Source organism: Lynx canadensis, chromosome A2 (assembly GCF_007474595.2).
Source record: "Lynx canadensis isolate LIC74 chromosome A2, mLynCan4.pri.v2, whole genome shotgun sequence".
NCBI lineage: Eukaryota > Metazoa > Chordata > Mammalia > Carnivora > Felidae > Lynx > Lynx canadensis.
In genome coordinates this window covers 10,388,320-10,408,126 of record NC_044304.2, presented here as the reverse complement: position 1 = coordinate 10,408,126, position 19,807 = coordinate 10,388,320, and the positions used below count along the sequence as shown (strand labels likewise).

At 40.2% G+C, this 19,807-nt stretch overlaps 2 protein-coding genes across 5 annotated transcripts; one reads left to right on the top strand and one right to left on the bottom strand.

Moving 5' to 3' along the window:
* Window positions 1-137: 137 nt before the first annotated feature.
* Window positions 138-9,533, bottom strand: LOC115505265 (olfactory receptor-like protein OLF4). 4 transcript variants are annotated; one of them, XM_030302779.1, is made up of 2 exons: window positions 9,511-9,533; window positions 138-1,041 (listed from the first exon to the last, which is right to left on the bottom strand). In XM_030302779.1, exon 2 carries the CDS (start codon window positions 966-968, stop codon window positions 138-140), a length of 831 nt encoding a protein of 276 aa, XP_030158639.1. In that variant the 5' UTR covers window positions 969-1,041; window positions 9,511-9,533. The 4 variants fall into 4 exon arrangements, with proteins under 4 accessions (XP_030158639.1, XP_030158648.1, XP_035920094.1 ...); XM_030302788.1 differs by lacking the exon at window positions 9,511-9,533 and adding an exon at window positions 9,358-9,373 and having other exon boundaries at window positions 138-1,036; XM_036064201.1 differs by lacking the exon at window positions 9,511-9,533 and adding an exon at window positions 4,392-4,420.
* A 4,798-nt stretch (window positions 9,534-14,331) lies between these two features.
* On the top strand, window positions 14,332-15,537 carry LOC115505194 (olfactory receptor-like protein OLF4). The gene is made up of 2 exons (XM_030302635.1): window positions 14,332-15,072; window positions 15,304-15,537. Exons 1-2 carry the CDS (start codon window positions 14,332-14,334, stop codon window positions 15,535-15,537), a joined length of 975 nt encoding a protein of 324 aa, XP_030158495.1.
* The last annotated feature ends 4,270 nt before the right edge of the window (window positions 15,538-19,807 follow it).

Here is a 19,807-nt window from a genome sequence, read left to right as displayed (position 1 = left end):
ACGTTAGAAAAACTGAAACTCTAGGCTATAAATAGAGGCATTAAGTTCTTCTTTCATGATCTGGTTAAAAAAATCACAAATTCAGGCTATTAAGCATTAAGCCTGCAATGACTGGTACTTCTTAAGAAATGGCCTTTTTATGGCTTCCCTCTGAAAAATACATTTAGAGCCTCCTTTATGTCTCTGTTCCTCAGGCTGTAGATGAAGGGGTTCAGCATGGGTGTGACCACCGTGTACATCACCGAGGCTGTGGCACTTGAGTGGGAGCTCTGGGAAGCAGCAGAACTAAGGTACACACCTAGGCTGGTACAATAAAATAAGGAGACAACCGAGAGGTGAGATGCACAGGTGGAAAATGCTTTATACTTGCCCTGAGCTGATGAGATCCCACATATGGAGGAAACTATCTTAGAATAAGAGTAAAGGACCCCAGCCAGGGGAGCACCACCCAACAGCACAGTTGTAAAACACGTTACCATGTCATTAAGAAAGGTGTCAGAACAGGCAAGTTGGATCATCTGACTGAGTTCACAGAAAAAGTGGGGGATTTCCATGCCTGTACAGAAGGACAGCTGCAACACCATTAAGGTTTGTAATAAGGAATTCAGTACACTCACGATCCAGGACACCATAACCAGCAGCCCACAGAACTTGGGGTTCATGATAACTGTGTAGCACAGTGGGTGACAGATGGCTACAAAGCGGTCATATGCCATCACAGTCAGGAGGAAATTGTCCAAAACTACAAAGAGTATGAAAAAGTATATCTGCGTGATACAGCTTTCATAAGTTATGACCTTTCTCTGTATTTGTATATTCGCCAGCATCTTGGGGACTGTGGTGGAAGTGACACAGATGTCTACAAAGGACAGGTTGGCGAGGAAGAAGTACATGGGCGTGTGGAGGTGGGAGTCAGAGTTTACAGCCAGGATGATGAGCAGATTCCCAAGTATGGTGACCAAGTACATGGACAGGAACAGCCCAAAGAGGAAGGGTTGCAATTCTGGTTCCTCTGAAAGTCCCAGAAGAAGAAATTCTGAACTCCGTGTATCGTTGCCTAGTTCCGTATAGTTGACGTGACTATCAAAATAAGAAGAACATGACACAATCATGCATTACTAACCTGGCTGGTACATTGTTGTTTATATTCTGCACTCAAGAAATTAATTTTTTATATTTGTGTATGGAACATGATAAAAACACTAAAATGTGGGAATAGAAGGAACCTATCTCAACATAAAGCCATTAGTGGAAAACCCACACCAAGCATGATACTCAAGGGTGATACAGTATGCATTTTTCTGTATGATCAGGAATAAGGAAAGGGTGCCCACTTTCACATCTTCTACTCAACATAACACTGCAAGTTCTGGCCAGAGCAGTTAAAGAAAGAAAAAGAAAGAAAAGGTATCCAAACTGGAAAGAAAGAAAGAAATTTATGTATGTAGATGATGTGATCTTATATGTAGAAAATCCTAAAGATGCCACAAAAGGACTAATACCACTAATAAATCAATTCAGCCAAGTAACTGGATACAAAGCCAACCCTCAAGAACTCAACTGCATTTTTATATACGAAGAGTAAACAATCTGAAAACAAAATAAAATAATTCCATTTATGTGACATCCAAAGGATTAAGATGATCACCTCACACCAGGTAGAATGACTAATACAAAAAGACAAGAAATAATAAGTGTTGGTGAGATGTGGAGAAGAGGGAATACTCAAACACTGTTGGTGAGAATGCAAACTGGTGCAGCCACTATGGAAAACCGTATGGAGGCTCCTCAAAAAATTAAAAATAGAAATTCCACATAATCAAGTAATTCCATTACTGGGTACTTATCTGAAGAAAACAAAAACACTAATTCAAAAATATATACATACCCCATGTTTATTGCATCATTGTTTACAATATGCAAGCAGACTGATATACTATATATATATAGATATGTCTTTATCTGACTTATTTCACTTAGTATAGAACCCTGTAGATCCATCCATGTTATCGCAAATGGCAAGATCTCATTTTTATGACAAATTTTCTATTTTATATATATTCCATATTTATATATTCCACTGTATATGTGTATATAATTGAATATTAGTCATAAATATATATAATATATATAACAATCTACTTTATCCATTATGTGTATATATACATATACATGTATGTAGATGATGTGATCTTATATGTAGAAAATCCTAAAGATGCCACAAAAGGACTAATACCACTAATAAATCAATTCAGCCAAGTAACTGGATACAAAGCCAACCCTCAAGAACTCAACTGCATTTTTATATACGAAGAGTAAACAATCTGAAAACAAAATAAAATAATTCCGTTTATGTGACAACAACATCCCCTGCTCATCCCAACAGGTGCCCTCCTCAATGCCCATCACCCACCCTCCCCTCCCTCCCACCCCCCATCAACACTCAGTTTATTCTTGGTTTTTAAGAGTCTCTGATGGTTTGTCTCCCTCCCTCTCTGTAACTTGTTTTTCCCTTCCCCTCCCCCATAGTCTTCTGTTAAGTTTCTCAGGATCCACATAAGAGTGAAAACATATGGCATCTGTCTTTCTCTGTATGGCTTATTTCACTTAGCATAACACTCTCCGGTTCCATCCACGTTGCTACAAAGGGCCAGATTTCATTCTTTCTCATTGCCACGTAGTACCCCATTGTGTATATAAACCACAATTTCTTTATCCATTCATCAGCTGATGGACATTTAGGCTCTTTCCATCATTTGGTTATTGCTGAGAGTGCTGCTATAAACATTGGGGTACAAGTGCCCCTATGCATCAGCACTCCTGTATCCCTTGGGTAAATTCCTAGCAGTGCTATTGCTGGGTCATAGGGTAGGTCTATTTTTAATTTTCTGAGGAACCTCCACACTGCTTTCCAGAGCGGCTGCACCAATTTGCATTCCCACCAACAGTGCAAGAGGGTTCCCGTTTCTCCACATCCTCTCCAGCATCTATGGTCTCCTGATTTGTTCATTTTGGCCACTCTGACTGGCGTGAGGTGATATCTGAGTGTGGTTTTGATTTGTATTTCCCTGATGAGGAGTGACATTGAGCATCTTTTCATGTGCCTGTTGGCCATCTGGATGTCTTCTTTAGAGAAGTGTCTATTCATGTTTTCTGCCCATTTCTTCACTGGGTTATTTGTTTTTCGGGTGTGGAATTTGGTGAGCTCTTTATAGATTTTGGATACTAGCCCTTTGTCCGATATGTCATTTGCAAATATCTTTTCCCGTTCCGTTGGTTGCCTTTTAGTTTTGTTGGTTGTTTCCTTTGCTGTGCAGAAGCTTTTAATCTTCATAAGGTCCTAGTAGTTCATTTTTGCTTTTATTTCCCTTGCCTTTGGAGATGTGTCAAGTAAGAAATTGCTACGGCTGAGGTCAGAGAGGTCTTTTCCTGCTTTCTCCTCTAGGGTTTTGATGGTTCCTGTCTCACATTCAGGTCCTTCATCCATTTTGAGTTTATTTTTGTGAATGGTGTGAGAAAGTGGTCTAGTTTCATTCTTCTGCATGTTGCTGTCCAGTTCTCCCAGCACCATTTGTTAAAGAGACTGCCTTTTGTCCATTGGATGTTCTTTCCTGCTTTATCAAATATTAGTTGGCCATACGTTTGTGGGTCTAGTTCTGGGGTTTCTATTCTATTCCATTGGTCTATGTGTCTGTTTTTGTGCCAATACCATGCTGTCTTGATGATTACAGCTTTGTAGTAGAGGCTAAAGTCTGGGATTGTGATGCCTCCCACTTTGGTCTTCTTCTTCAAAATTACTTTGGCTATTCGGGGCCTTTTGTGGTTCCATATGAATTTTAGGATTGCTTGTTCTAGCTTCAAGAAGAATGCTGGTGCGATTTTGATTGGGATTGCATTGAATGTGTAGATAGCTTTGAGTAGTATTGACATTTTGACAATATTTATTCTTCCAATCCATGAGCACGGAATGTTTTTCCATTTCTTTATATCTTCTTCAATTTCCTTCATAAGCTTTCTGTAGTTTTCAGCGTACAGATCTTTTACACCTTTGGTTAGATTTATCCCTAGGTATTTTATGCTTCTTGGTGCAATTGTGAATGGGATCAGTTTCTTTATTTGTCTTTCTGTTGCTTCATTATTAGTGTATAAGAATGCAACTGATTTCTGTACATTGATTTTGTATCCTGCAACTTTGCTGAATTCATGTATCAGTTCTAGCAGACTTTTGGTAGAGTCTATCGGATTTTCCATGTATAATATCATGTCATCTGCAAAAAGTGAAAGCTTGACTTCATCTTTGCCAATTTTGATGCCTTTGATTTCCTTTTGTTGTCTGATTGCTGATGCTAGCACTTCCAACACTATGTTAAACAACAGCGGTAAGAGTGGACATCCCTGTCGTGTTCCTGATCTCAGGGGAAAAGCTCTCAGTTTTTCCCCATTGAGGATGATATTAGCTGTGGGCTTTTCATAAATGACTTTTATGATGTTTAAGTATGTTCCTTCTATCCCGACTTTCTCGAGGGTTTTTATTAAGAAAGGATGCTGAATTTTGTCAAATGCCTTTTCTGCATTCATCAGGGATATTGGCCTGTAGTTCTCTTTTTTTACTGGGTCTCTGTCTGGTTTAGGAATCAAAGTAATACTGGCTTCATAGAATGAGTCTGGAAGTTTTCCTTCCCTTTCTATTTTTTGTAATAGCTTGAGAAGGATAGGTATTATCTCTGCTTTAAACATCTGGTAGAACTCCCCTGGGAAGCCATCTGGTCCTGGACTCTTATTTGTTGGAATATTTTTGATGACTGATTCAATTTCTTCGCTGGTTATGGGTCTGTTGATAAATTCTTTATATATTTTGGATACTAGTCCTTTATCCAATATGTCATTTGCAAATATCTTCTCCCATTCTGTCAGTTGCCTTTTAGTTTTGTTGGTTGTTTCCTTCACTATGCAGAAGATTTTATCTTGATTAAGTCCCAATAGTTCATTTTTGCTTTTGTTTCCCTCAGAAACCCCTAGTTCCAGTCTTTAGCACTTTATTCTTGAATTAGTGATCCACAAATACAGGCCAATATCCATGATGAATATAGATGCAAAAATTCTCAATAAGATACTAGCAAATTGAATTCAACAGCGTATAAAAAGAATTATTCACCATGATCATGTGGGATTCATTCCTGGGATGCAGGGCTGGTTCAACATTTGCAAATCAATCAATGTGATACATCACATTAATAAAAGAAAAGATAAGAACCATATGATCCTATCAATTGATGCAGAAAAAGCATTTGACAAAATTCAGCATTCTTTCTTAATAACAACTCTCAAGAAAGTCGGGATAGAAGGAACATACTTAAACATCATAAAAGCCATTTATGAAAAGCCCACAGCTAATATCATCCTCAATGGGGAAAAACTCATAGCCTTCCCCCTGAGATCAGGAACACGACAGGGATGTCCACTCTTACCGCTGTTGTTTAACATAGTGTTGGAAGTGCTAGCATCAGCAATCAGACAACAAAAGGAAATCAAAGGCATCAAAATTGGCAAAGATGAAGTCAAGCTTTCACTTTTTGCAGATGACATGATATTATACATGGAAAATCCGATAGACTCTACCAAAAGTCAGCTAGGGGCGCCTGGGTGACGCAGTCGGTTAAGCGTCCGACTTCAGCCAGGTCATGATCTGGCGGTATGTGAGTTCGAGCCCCGTGTCGGGCTCTGTGCTGACAGCTCAGAGCCTGGAGCCTGTTTCAGATTCTGTGTCTCCCTCTCTCTGTGCCCCTCCCCCGTTCATGCTCTGTCTCTCTCTGTCCCAAAAATAAATAAACGTTGAAAAAAAAATTTAAAAAAACAAAAGTCTACTAGAACTGATACATGAATTCAGCAAAGTTGCAGGATACAAAATCAATGTACAGAAATCAGTTGCATTCTTATACACTAACAATGAAGCAACAGAAAGACAAATAAAGAAACTGATCCCATTCACAATTGCACCAAGAAGCATAAAATACCTAGGGATAAATCTAACCAAAGGTGTAAAAGATCTGTACGCTGAAAACTACAGAAAGCTTATGAAGGAAATTGAAGAAGATATAAAGAAATGGAAAAACATTCCGTGCTCATGGATTGGAAGAATAAATATTGTCAAAATGTCAATACTACTCAAAGCTATCTACACATTCAATGCAATCCCAATCAAAATCGCACCAGCATTCTTCTTGAAGCTAGAACAAGCAATCCTAAAATTCATATGGAACCACAAAAGGCCCCGAATAGCCAAAGTAATTTTGAAGAAGAAGACCAAAGTGGGAGGCATCACAATCCCAGACTTTAGCCTCTACTACAAAGCTGTAATCATCAAGACAGCATGGTATTGGCACAAAAACAGACACATAGACCAATGGAATAGAATAGAAACCCCAGAACTAGACCCACAAACGTATGGCCAACTAATATTTGATAAAGCAGGAAAGAACATCCAATGGACAAAAGGCAGTCTCTTTAACAAATGGTGCTGGGAGAACTGGACAGCAACATGCAGAAGAATGAAACTAGACCACTTTCTCACACCATTCACAAAAATAAACTCAAAATGGATGAAGGACCTGAATGTGAGACAGGAACCATCAAAACCCTAGAGGAGAAAGCAGGAAAAGACCTCTCTGACCTCAGCCGTAGCAATTTCTTACTTGACACATCTCCAAAGGCAAGGGAAATAAAAGCAAAAATGAACTACTAGGACCTTATGAAGATTAAAAGCTTCTGCACAGCAAAGGAAACAACCAACAAAACTAAAAGGCAACCAACGGAATGGGAAAAGATATTTGCAAATGACATATCGGACAAAGGGCTAGTATCCAAAATCTATAAAGAGCTCACCAAATTCCACACCCGAAAAACAAATAACCCAGTGAAGAAATGGGCAGAAAACATGAATAGACACTTCTCTAAAGAAGACATCCAGATGGCCAACAGGCACATGAAAAGATGCTCAATGTCACTCCTCATCAGGGAAATACAAATCAAAACCACACTCAGATATCACCTCACGCCAGTCAGAGTGGCCAAAATGAACAAATCAGGAGACCATAGATGCTGGAGAGGATGTGGAGAAACGGGAACCCTCTTGCACTGTTGGTGGGAATGCAAACTGGTGCAGCCACTCTGGAAAACAGTGTGGAGGTTCCTTGAAAAATTAAAAATAGATCTGCCCTATGACCCAGCAATAGCACTGCTAGGAATTTACCCAAGGGATACAGGAGTGCTGATGCATAGGGGCACTTGTACCCCAATGTTTATAGCAGCACTCTCAGCAATAACCAAATGATGGAAAGAGCCTAAATGTCCATCAGCTGATGAATGGATAAAGAAATTGTGGTTTATATACACAATGGGGTACTACGTGGCAATGAGAAAGAATGAAATCTGGCGCTTTGTAGCAACGTGGATGGAACCGGAGAGTGTTATGCTAAGTGAAATAAGCCATACAGAGAAAGACAGATACCATATGTTTTCACTCTTATGTGGATCCTGAGAAACTTAACAGAAGACTATGGGGGAGGGGAAGGAAAAAAAAAAAGAGGTTAGAGTGGGAGAGAGCCAAAGCATAAGAGACTCTTAAAAACCAAGAAAAAACTGAGTGTTGATGGGGGGTGGGAGGGAGGGGAGGGTGGGTGATGGGTGTTGAGGAGGGCACCTTTTGGGATGAGCACTGGGTGTTGTATGGAAACCAATTTGACAATAAATTTCATATATTGAGAAAAACAAAAAATAAAAAAAAACAAAAACAAAACAAAAAAAAGAATTTATCAAACTCAACAACCAAAAAATAAATAATCCAGTTAAGAAATGAGCAGAAGACATGAACAGACACTTCTCCAAAGAACACATCCAGATGGCTAACAGACACATGGAAAAACATTCAGTATCACTCATCATCAGGGAATTGCAAAGCCATAATGAAATCAAAGCCATAATGAAATACGAGCTCACAACTATCAGAATGGCTAAAATTAACAACTCTGATAACAACAATGATGGTGAGGATGCAGAGAAAGGGGAACCTTCTCACACTGATGGTGGGAATGCAAACTGGTGCAGCCACTCAGGGAAACAATGTTAAAGATAAAACGACCTTATGATCCAGCAATTTTACTACTAGGTATTTACCCAAAGGATACCAAAAAAAAAAAAAAAATACAGATTCAAAGGGGCACATGCATCCCAATATTTATAGCAGCATTATCAATAATAGCCAAATTATGGAAAGAGCCCAAATATCCTTCAACCAATGAGTAGATAAAGAACATGGTGTATGTGTGTGTGTGTGTGTGTGTGTGTGTGAGTGTGTGTGTATGTATATATATATACATATATATGTGTATATATATATATATATATATATATATATATACATACATACACCAATCCATAATTTTTAGGAAGAAAAGGTAAACATTAGTCAAATGACAAAGAAGAATTCCCTTCCAACCCATGGCTGAAGGTGATGTGACTTTGAGAAATAGATCTAATCACAAAAGGCCAAAAGGTACAACAAGGAATAACAGAAAAGTGAAGACAGTTTAAAAATATGTATAAAAGGTGACTTATTAATTCAAACAATGTAGAAAAACTTTTACACTTAAAAAAACAAGAAGGGGGAGGAAAATATGACCAAATGATAGGTTTGAGCACACAAAATGTATTAACTTTCCTACTACCCTCTAATACATCTGTACATAAATAAAAGAACTGAATAGCAAACAGCAAAGTTGGTGGAAAACTCTAGTTCTTATGTTTGAAAAAATGCAATCAGAAACAGGAATAGAAACATTCCAAACCTACTGAACAAAACACAGAACTGGCACAGACAATTTGCAACAGAGAAAGTCAATGTCTAAGAAACACAGAAATATACTCATCCCGACCAGTAAAGAAATAACTGCAATGCAAAGCTTTTTAGTATATCCCTTTTCACCTATTAATTTTTTTTAATTGGTTGGAATACCCAGCAAGAAAAAGGACACTGAAAAGTTTGTCTCATGATCCATAGGTCCAAATCTTTCTCACTATATGGAAACATACTCAGATTTTCCCTTGCTTAAAAATATTAAAAGGAACACCCTCACTTGACTGCATATCCCTCAGAGCTAATACCCTACTTCTCTATTCCTCTTAATTGCTAATATTCTTGGACTTGTTTTCTACTTTTACTGGGACCGTGTTGTGCCACCCATTACATTCTTTCATTACCACCAATTAATTCTCAACAATCTCCCCTGCATTGCTGATTTCAATGTTTACTTTCCTTTCTAAGATTTTAAATAAATATATTAATTAGTTAATCAAGCAAGCCAACAACCACAGTGTTGTTCCAGTGCTGAGCTAGGTTGTCTTGACTTTTATGTGGCTTCATGTAAATGTTCTCACCGTTCTATTCTCTCTGGCCCTGCCCTGCAGAACCTACTGTGTTTTCGGACTCACCTGCAGGGGGTCTCTGGGATCAACATCTCTGTGTGGAAGTCCGAATCCCTCCCTCTATAATTAATGATGGAGACTGAAGCTCTGTTCTCAAACAATACAGCGGGAGTCTGCTAGCCAGACCTAGGACTCCAAAAGAAATAAACGTGTCCCATTCAGCCCAAGGTTGCACACGCTGAGGGACAACAATGGAAGAGATATTTACAGCTCCTTATCTGTTCCTTAGGCATATTTCCCCTTGTCGCTCCCACCCCTGAGCACACCATCCCCTATGGGACATTGTTCTGCACAGATAAATTTTTTTCCTGTAGCTTCCCTGTTCCCAAGAGACCAGGTTACAAGTCAGGTGAATCTGGTTATTACTCTTCCCTGAACTCACCTGTCTCCCTAGCACCTCCTGGCACCTTAGCCCAACCCTGAGTTCAAGTTTTCTCCAAATCCAAGAATGAAGAGTTTTCCTACTAGGTTCCTTGGGTCTCCCAAATATTGATTCGTGATGGGACACAGCACTGATACCCCCAGAGGATTACTATTCCCGCCTTCAACAGTGTGAAGAACTGTGTTCCTTTGACATAAAACCACGAGTACTACAGTCCTTGGCTCTCACAACACTTTTGCCAAAACAGTTAAGTGTTCAATGCTTTGACATAAAATAAGAGCTGTCATTGAGTCAATTTAATTTATAATATATTTTGGTAACTAAAAGGTATATATTTAAGCATAGAGCTTCAGTTTCATAAGAGGAAAGGAATTCTGGAGATGGACTATGGCGATGGCTGCCCAACAATATGAGTGTATTTAATGCCGCTGAGCTGTGCACTTAGAAATGGTTAAGATGGGGGTGAAATAGGTGACAGGGATTGAGGAGGGCACTTGTCATGATGAGCACTGGGTGATGTATGGAATTGTTGAATCACCGTATTGTACACCTGAATCTATTATAACATTGTACATTAACTATACTGGAATTAAAAATGAAATAAGAAAAATATAGAGAGTGAGTAACTAAGTGGTTAAAATGGCAAATCATATGTGACATGTATTATTAGCACAATAAAAAAATCTTTAACTAAAAAAATATATATTTGGAACTCTTATGCACATTGCCTTGATATTTATAACACCTTCTACCAGTTGACTTTAATTTTTTATACAAGTCCATTTGCCGAGGTCAATACTCTTATGAGTCTCATTCCACATTTGCAGAATGGGGCTCAGAATGGTTGAGTGGTCTGCCCAATGTTGTGAACTGAGTAAAGATGGGCTTTGATTGGAACTCCTTCAACTTGTTTACAGGCCTCTTGCTCTAACCTAATCATTCTCATCTAGAGAAGATTTTGCCTCTTGGGAACACTTGGAAGGATCTAGTGAAATGTTTGGTTGTCAGAACTGGGCAGCTGCAATTGCCCCCCCTAGACAGTTCAGGCCAGGAATGATGCACAGCATCTACTATTCCCAGGATACATTGATCACAAAGAATTATCCACTACAAATGTCAACAGTGTGAAGGTTGAGCAACACTACACTAGACCAGCACTTCTCCAAATTCAGTATATATGAGAATTATTTGGTTATCTTACCCAAATGCAGATTCTGACTGGGCAGGGCTCACGTGGGCCCAGCAATTCTGTATTTGGATCTAGCTCCCAGTTGTTGATGCCACAGGTCCTGGTCCATGGCCACTCTTTAAGCATCAAGGCTGTGGTCCATACAACTCAGTAACAAAAAAAATCTGATTTAAAATTGCACAGAGGAACTGAATAAACAGTGCACAGCTCCACATTCAAGAAGCATGATACAGGGCTCAATCCAGGACGATGAGAACATGACCTGAGCCAAAAATCAAGAGTCAGACACTTAATAAGACTGAGCCACTCAGGCACCCCTCAAGGAGAGCTTTTATATGCAGTTGTCTGAACTAAACCAAAATAAAACAGTTACCATGAATGTATTCTTCAAATAGAAGAATAAATGCCAAGAACAATCAGTAGCAGATTGTGATAATTGTCCTTATTTCTGTTCACTTTGATGATTGAATCAGTTAGCTATTGCTGCATAACAAGCCATCCTAAAAGAAAACAGTTTAATCTAATGTCCTTGTTACCAAATGATATTGTATGTTGGGAGTTTGTTCTGAGCTGTGCTTGTCTTCTCATGGGTCTATAGTCAGCTGTGAGTCTCTACCTTGTGTTTCTAAGGCTCGTCCATGATGTCATGTGTGACTATGGTGCTCTTTTCTCTTGAACCAATATATGATCAGCTAACTATTTCTGTATGTATTATTATCTCCTACAGTGGAGTTTATGAGGAAGGAGTAATCAACACTGGATTCACGTGGTTATAATATGATCTATTGGGAACACAGAATCTCTAGGAAAACATTTCTTTGTGTCCAGACCAGTGTCCCCCAGGGAAATCATGTGCTCTGTGTTGGAGAAGCAGGAGGGAAATGTGCCTCAAGAACAGACAAAGGAAACTATAAATATCTCCTGTGTGCCATCCCTCTGCCTGTGCCACCTTGGGCTGATGGGACCTGGCTGTTGCTTCCAGAGTCTGTAGCTTGGCTAGGAGACTCATGCTAGCCTCCTTCCTGCCACCCTGAGTGGGGACAGAGCTTAGTCACCATCAGTAACCATCCAGAAAGGAATTCAGACTTCCACACAGAGACCTCTCCCTCAGAGTTCCCAAACAGGTGAGTCCAGGAGCCTAGCAGGTCCAGCAGGAAAGGGTCAGAGAGACTCAAAGTCAGGTGCATTTACCTGAGGTCACCACATGGCCACCAGCCTAGCCCAGAACGCTGAGATCTCAATGGTCATTTGCTTGCCTGACCATGTCATTCTGAAAAACTACAGCGAACAAGGTCAGAGAGGGCCCGTTCCTTTGGTACTTGCCTTATATGGTGGAATCACAGTAGAATGAACTAAGTGTGTGGTGTAAGAGCCTCAGGCAGAAATCCTATGAAGACAGTGATTTAGAGCCAGAATGGTTGTCGTAGTATGTGCAGAATTTTGTAGAGAAAGTTCTGAACAGATCTTACAGTGTTGTGCAAACACCAGAAACAGGACCAGAGTGTGCCCACTGCTATTGTCAAAAAAGAGATCACAACACAAAGCCCAGGAAAAACGAAGAAAAGATGCCACATCTGAAAAGTGGAAGGGACTTGTCCCACCTTCTCTAAGATCACAGGACATCCAATTGAAACAGGCACAGAAAAAAAAAACAAGTCTTCTACTGATTCATTATAACCTGCCCAACTTTTGCTGTGCTTTGCATATTTCCTGTGCCGAAGTGTTGATTTATTCCTTGGCACAGGTTTCTCTTGAAACATTCACTCTGTAAGGTGAGCAACGCCCTGAAGTTCCCACTAATTTTGTCTTCTGACTGAATTTAAGGTTCCTCCTTACTATTTTTGCTGGGCATCAGGGAGGTAACAAGACTTGGAATGTTGTCAGAACCAGAGATGCACTTTCTTCTTCATGGACACTTAGGTTTCAGCGACTACCTGAACCATTAGATCTTTTGTGCCACTTCTATTTCATTTCCCTCTCTTGCTCCTCTCTCTCTCTCTCTCTCTCTCTCTGTGTGTGTGTGTGTGTGTGTGTGTGTGTGTGTGTGATTTTGAGCAGATTGTTTGTGTTTCATTAAATACAGGACGGAATATGAGCATGCCAGTCTGACTTGTCAATTTTATTTGTCCATGGGAAACATGAGCATTGGAATTCAGGTACAATTCTACATTGTTTGGGGGAATTATAATGGATCTGGCCAGCTTGAGTTATAGCCACTCCGACTTTAATCATTGGGGCTGAGGGTCAGATGTCAGGCTAAGAGCACAGCCCAGGGAGCAATGATTTGGTGTATGTGGGTGTCTGTGTCTGTGTGTGTGTGTGTGTGTGTGTGTGTGTGCATGCGCGTGCGTGTGTGAGTGCCTTGTGGAGTGAGATCCATCCTCAGAGCGGGGGGTATATTAGACATGGTCTAATATATTCTAAGGTGATTCTTCTAATACAGAGGCCAGAACTAAACCAACACATGGCATTCAGGAGGGCTCTATGTCAATTTACAGGACACTTTTGTAAGTAGATTCTAAAATACAAGCAGTGTATACCGTGGGCGAGTGACTCCTTCCTCTTGAAGGTTAACCAGCAGTGAGGACACCTATTTCCTTGAAATTGCCTGATACCACATCTGATCTCTCTCCTTTTCCTTCCCCTTCCCACACATGCTACCTATTTTGGATTGAACAGCTCATAGTATCATCCTCAGAGTCTTTGCAGAGACCATTCCCTCGGCCAGCACATACTTCCCCAGACATGCTGTGGCTCCTGCCTTCCTTTCCCTGAGGTCTCCTTTCAAATGTCACCTGTTTACTGGTCTTAACAGAACACCAATTACGAAATAACACTTGTATCCATGCTCTCCTTTACACCTACTCTTGTTCTCTTCACAGCACTCGACACCCTCTGATGTCCTATTGATATTTTGATTTGTTTCTATTCAGTCTCCATCACTGCATCATAGTGGCTGTTGGTTTTCAGTTTCCTGTGCTCATTGTCTAGACAACACCCGGAACATGTTTGACACTCAGTACATATTCTTCGAATGCATGAAAGATATTCTTGGTAAAACAGTAAAATGCATGACATCTGTTGGGGAATGCAGAGAAAGGGACTGAAACGCCTAATCAAAGATGAAATGAGAAGGAATCCCTTCAAGGGGACAGTCAATACACAAGATACTGAATTTAATTTCTTGACTGCACAATATAAATTGGACCCTTTCAACTATGTGAGTAATGCCTTCAGGTGAAAATTGATGATATCTTTTTCCGGGGGCCAGTTCAACCTCATGGAACCAAGAAACGATACACGACTATTAGAATTTCTGCTTCTGGGATTTTCAGAGGGACCAGAACTTCAGTCCCTCGTATTTGGGCTTTTCCTCTCCATGTACCTGATCACTGTGTTTGGCAACCTGCTCATCCTCCTGGCCGTCAGCTCTGACTCCCACCTCCACACCCCCATGTACTTCTTCCTGGCCAACCTGTCCTTTGTAGACATCTGCTTCACCTCCACCACCATCCCGAAGATGCTCTTGAACATCCAGACACAGAGCAAAATCATAACCTATGAGGACTGCATCACCCAGATGAACTTTTTCTTAATCTTTTCAGTGTTGGACATCTATCTCCTGGCTATGATGGCCTATGACAGGTTTGTGGCCATCTGTCACCCCCTGCAATACACGGTCATCATGAATCCCTGGCTCTGTGGGCTGCTGGTCCTGGTGTCCTGGATCACGAGTGTCCTGCATTCCTTGTTGCAAACTTCAATGGTGTTGCAGCTATCCTTCTGTACAGAGGTAGAAATCCCCCACTTTTTATGTGAACTCAATCAGTTGATCCAACTTGCCTGTTCTGACACCTTTCTTAATAATGTGGTGATGTATCTTGCAGCTGTGCTGCTGGCTGGTGGTCCCCTCGTTGGGATCCTTTACTCTTACTCCAAGATAGTTTCCTCCATACGTGGGATCTCATCAGCTCAGGGCAAATATAAAGCATTTTCCACCTGTGCATCTCACCTTTTAGTTGTCTCCTTATTTTTTTTTTTTAATTTTTTTTTTCAATGTTTTTATTTATTTTTGGGACAGAGAGAGACAGAGCATGAATGGGGGAGGGGCAGAGAGAGAGGGAGACACAGAATCGGAAACAGGCTCCAGGCTCTGAGCCATCAGCCCAGAGCCTGACGCGGGGCTCAAACTCCCGGACCGCGAGATCGTGACCTGGCTGAAGTCGGACGCTTAACCGACTGCGCCACCCAGGCGCCCCTCTCCTTATTTTTTTGTACGAGCCTAGGAGTGTACCTCAGCTCTGCTGCTACCCAGAGCTCCCACTCAAGTGCCACAGCCTCGGTGATGTACACGGTGGTCACGCCCATGCTGAACCCCTTCATCTACAGCCTGAGGAACAAAGATATAAAGGGGGCTCTGAGGAGATTCTCTGCAATGGCAATTAGAAAAGGTCCAATTGTCCTGCGGTTGAAGAATTTCCCATGATTTCAGTCCTCAAAGACTTTGAGTCAGAAGGTGTGATCTTTTTAAAGCAAATTGTGGACATAGAATTTGCTTTCATTAACTCCCTGTAATTTTCATTTTTTCAATACAGTACAATGTAGTTACTCATTTTATTAATTTTTTTTACCTCTCTCTGATATCCAACCATCTTCCCTTCATTTTCTTCTGTTATTTCTAAGTTGATTCCCAATCTGTTTTATGAAAAAATTAGCAATTCCTAGTTATCTATTGGAACTGCTTGGATTTCTTTTGAATAATTTCTTCTCCAATGACAAAAATCACCCCACGTAATGTCTGTAGTTTTCCTAAAAAAGTAGTCATTTGGTACGGCTCTGATGGAAAAAAAATCAATCTGGCAATAGGTCATTTGTATTCTATTCTATTCTATTCTATTCTAAGATCACAGTTTTTCACTTTATGTCTGTCATTCCTTTGTAAATCACTAACTTAACTGCTCTTCCTGATTAACATATTAGCATATTTTATAACAGGCCATTGGTTTTATTCCCCTAATTAGGATTCTGTTCTCTTCTTAGGTTCTATGTCCCCAGTGCTTACATTAGTCACTGGCAAAACTGATTATCAAATACATGTCTATTAGTGGAGTCTATGGAAACAGGAATTCAAATGAATAGAATGACTTAATATAGCTTTGGAGTCAAAGATGACCTCGAATATGATAAAGCAAATTTTAAAGTGTCCTTTGTATTACTAGGCACTACATTTTCTTTTCAAGTGCATCTCTCAATCAAGTATGGTGCACCAGTGGCAGTGTTTGAGGGGATTTATTTGCTGGGGTGAATAACTGGTTAAGGTGTTACAGTCAAAAGACTTATAAATAAAAACCATAAAATGTTGCTGAAAGAAATTAAAGAGGACATCAATAAATGGGATGGCATTCTGTGCTCATGCTTGGAAATTTTTAATTTAAAATTTAATTTTAGGATGGCTTTTAAAAAACTTTTCCCAAAAAAAACCCTTTTTGTTATTTTCATATTGTCATTGAATTTGTAGATATTTGGGGTAGTATTGCCATCTTAACAACTTTAAATTTAAATTTAAATTTTCTCCAACAAAGGACCATAGCTTTGCTCTCAGTCTGTGCTCCACATCCAGGACCCGCAGCATCAACACCACCAAGGAGCTTGTTAGAGAAGCAGAGTTGCTGGGGCCCCTGGAGACCTGAGGAATAAGAATTTGCATTTCAACTACAGTCCCTGGTGAATTGCGTGCACACTGAGGTTGGAAAAGCCTCAGTGGGGAACAGGTTTTCTCACCTTCTCACAGTTGGCCTTTAGACATAGATAATTATTGTTGTTGGGTGCTGTCTGTGAAGGAAGGTACTCAGCAGAATCCCTTCAGACATGGCCAAATATCCCAAGAGCAACTCTGGTTGGGAACCGCTTCCCAGAGTTTCAGAACTGGAAGCTCCCAAGATAATTCCAATTAAGACTACATCCCTGCTTGGTTTATGCCTTTGAGCAGAACATTAAATTCCTCTGAGACCCATTTAGACAATAGAGAATAGAGCTGATGAAAGGATGACTTCATAGATAATACTTTTGTGAAAATTAAATCATAGAATCGCTTTAGTGTGCTAAGCTAGCCTATGCTGCAGAAAATCTAAACGTATCTCTTATAATTAAAATACACTTCATCATGAGGGAGTAAACAACAGTTCTTAACTTGTGATCTAACCATTAAATTCCTAATTGTTTTGGCTAAACTATCATGAAGCTAAGGAGTATAGTACCCAAGGTTTTTTTTTTTTTTTAATTTTTTTTAATGTTTATTTATTTTTGAAGGATAGAGAGACAGAGCGAGAGCAGGGGAGGGGCAGAGAGAGGGGGAGACACAGAAGCCAAAGCAGGCTCCAGGCTCTGAGCTGTCAGCACAGAGCCTGACGTGCGGCTCAAACTCACAAGCTGTGAGATCATGACCCAAACCGAAGTTGGACGCTCAACTGACTGAGCCACCCAGGTGCCCAGTACCCAAGGTTTTATACTACAGGATCAAATTTCTCCCCTCTGCTGAAGAAGGAAATAGTAATTTTCTAGAGACATCAGGGATTGTGTCCCCACCATAAATCAATGTTTTGAAAACCTAAGGGAACTAATCAGATGAGTTCCTCAGTATTAGATTTTTGGGAAAACTTGAAGTCAGGGTTGTGATGAGGTGCTGGGAGGTGTGGACCACTGGAAGGTAGGAGATTAATGGAGAAGAAGGAATCAAAACTGAATTCACCTGGATTAGCACACAGTGTCCTAGGATCAGAGAGAGAACCAGCAGGAAAATTTCCCATTGTGTCTGGATCATTGCCCCATAGGGAGATCATGTGCTTACAGGTTAGAGTAAAAGCTGCTTAATGAGCAGACATAGGAGCTGTAAATATCTCCTCTGTAGTCCCACAGCGTGTGCAACTTTGGGCTGTACAGGACATTGTTCTTTCTTTGGAGTCCCAAGTCTGGCTGGGAGACCAGCACCTGACCCCTTCCTGCCATCTTGTGGGGACAGAGCTTCAGTCCCCAACATCAACCATCCAGGGAGTCCTCTCTTGGCTTTCTACATTCTTCCCTCACCGGACATAATTACTTCTGTTAAGTTTCTCAAGATCCACATATGAGTGAAAACATATGGTATCTGTCTTTCTCTTCTTGCTTTTGATTTAAAGCGAGAGACATCTGAGTCTTGCAATTGAATATGGATAGGCCATCGTAGGATTATTAACTGACCTAATATCAATATTGCTGTGTCTTGGGGAACAGGAAGGCCTCAGGATAGGGAAGGAGATGGGGAACAATCAAACAGTGGATTGGTCGGAATACATACCATTTATCCATTAAGTTTTCTGTCATATGTGTGTGGTTCATGAAGCCTCAAAACAATGACAATAGTCACATTAGGGTCACAGATCACCATAACAAATACAATAATAATAATGAAAAAAATGAGATATTGCAAGAATTTCCAAATTGTGATACAGAGACATGAAGTAAACAGGTATTGTTGGATAATTGGTGCTAATAGACTTCCTTCACACAGGCTTGCCACAAACCTTTAACTTGTTTTTTAAAAAATTCCATATCTACGAAGTGCAGTAAAGTGCAATAAAACAAGACATGCCTGTTTGTGCTGTCATACATATGTCACATGATATTCTGAAGGCACACGTACAAATAGACATGAAATTCCAAGTCAATGACAAAGATGACTAGGTCAGAGTCAAGGTCAGGTGAACATGTTCTTTGGTAGATTACTGTCAACAAAACTAGAACCATTGTGTGATTTTCTGCACTATGGAGGAAAAGATCTAAGGAGTGTGAAAACATATCACTGAGGAATGGAGTCAGCTAGGAATAGTAAATGAGAAGTAAAAAAACCTGTCCAAGGAGAAGCCATGTAAGACGTATCAGGGAGCAATATTAGCTCCCAGTGTTAGCTAGCTGATCAGCGGTAATGCTAGCTAGTTGAAAGGGTTGAAAGAAATGTGCAAAGTGGGTAGAAACTCCGGCTGGATCTTTTTTGACTCTCTTTTCTGATTTTCCCCAGCATCACTAAAAAAGACAAGCAAAAACCTCCCTGTCTGAGATTCTGGATTACAGAATTGCCTTGAGGCAATTCAAGATGGTTTGGGCAGAGATAACTGAATTCAATTGGCCTCAAGTATTAAAATTATTCCCTAACTCAGTCCTTCTAGATAGAGTACTGACTCTTTCCTTTCTTTTGTTCATTAATAAAAATGAAAGGATATTAAGATTCTAAAGCCAGAGTAAGGGAAATAGATTGCCAGCTGAGAGTCAAATGGCAAAATCAACAGTTATAATACAGCTGCTATAAATTCTGTACACCCTCACGCTGCTGAAAGTATATTTGTTCCCCCTCCATGCCCAACACAGAGCCTGATACACTTGAGCTGTGTAGTATAGACTGAATTGTGTCCCATTAAAATTCCTAGATTGAAGATCTAATCCCCAATGTGACTGTATTTGCAGATAGGATTTTTAGGAAGTGATAATGGTTAAGTGAAGTCATAAGGGTGGGGTACTAACCCAGTTGGGTTGGTGTCTTTATAAGAAGAGAAAGATATCTCTCTCTCTCTCTCTCTCTCTCTCTTACTATCTCTCTCTCTCTCTGTCCCCACATGAACCAAGGAAAGGCCAGTTGAAGACAGTGCATGAAGGTGGCTTCCTACAAGTCAGTAAGAAGTCTCTCACCAGAACTCAACGATAATGGCACATGATCTTGGACTTCC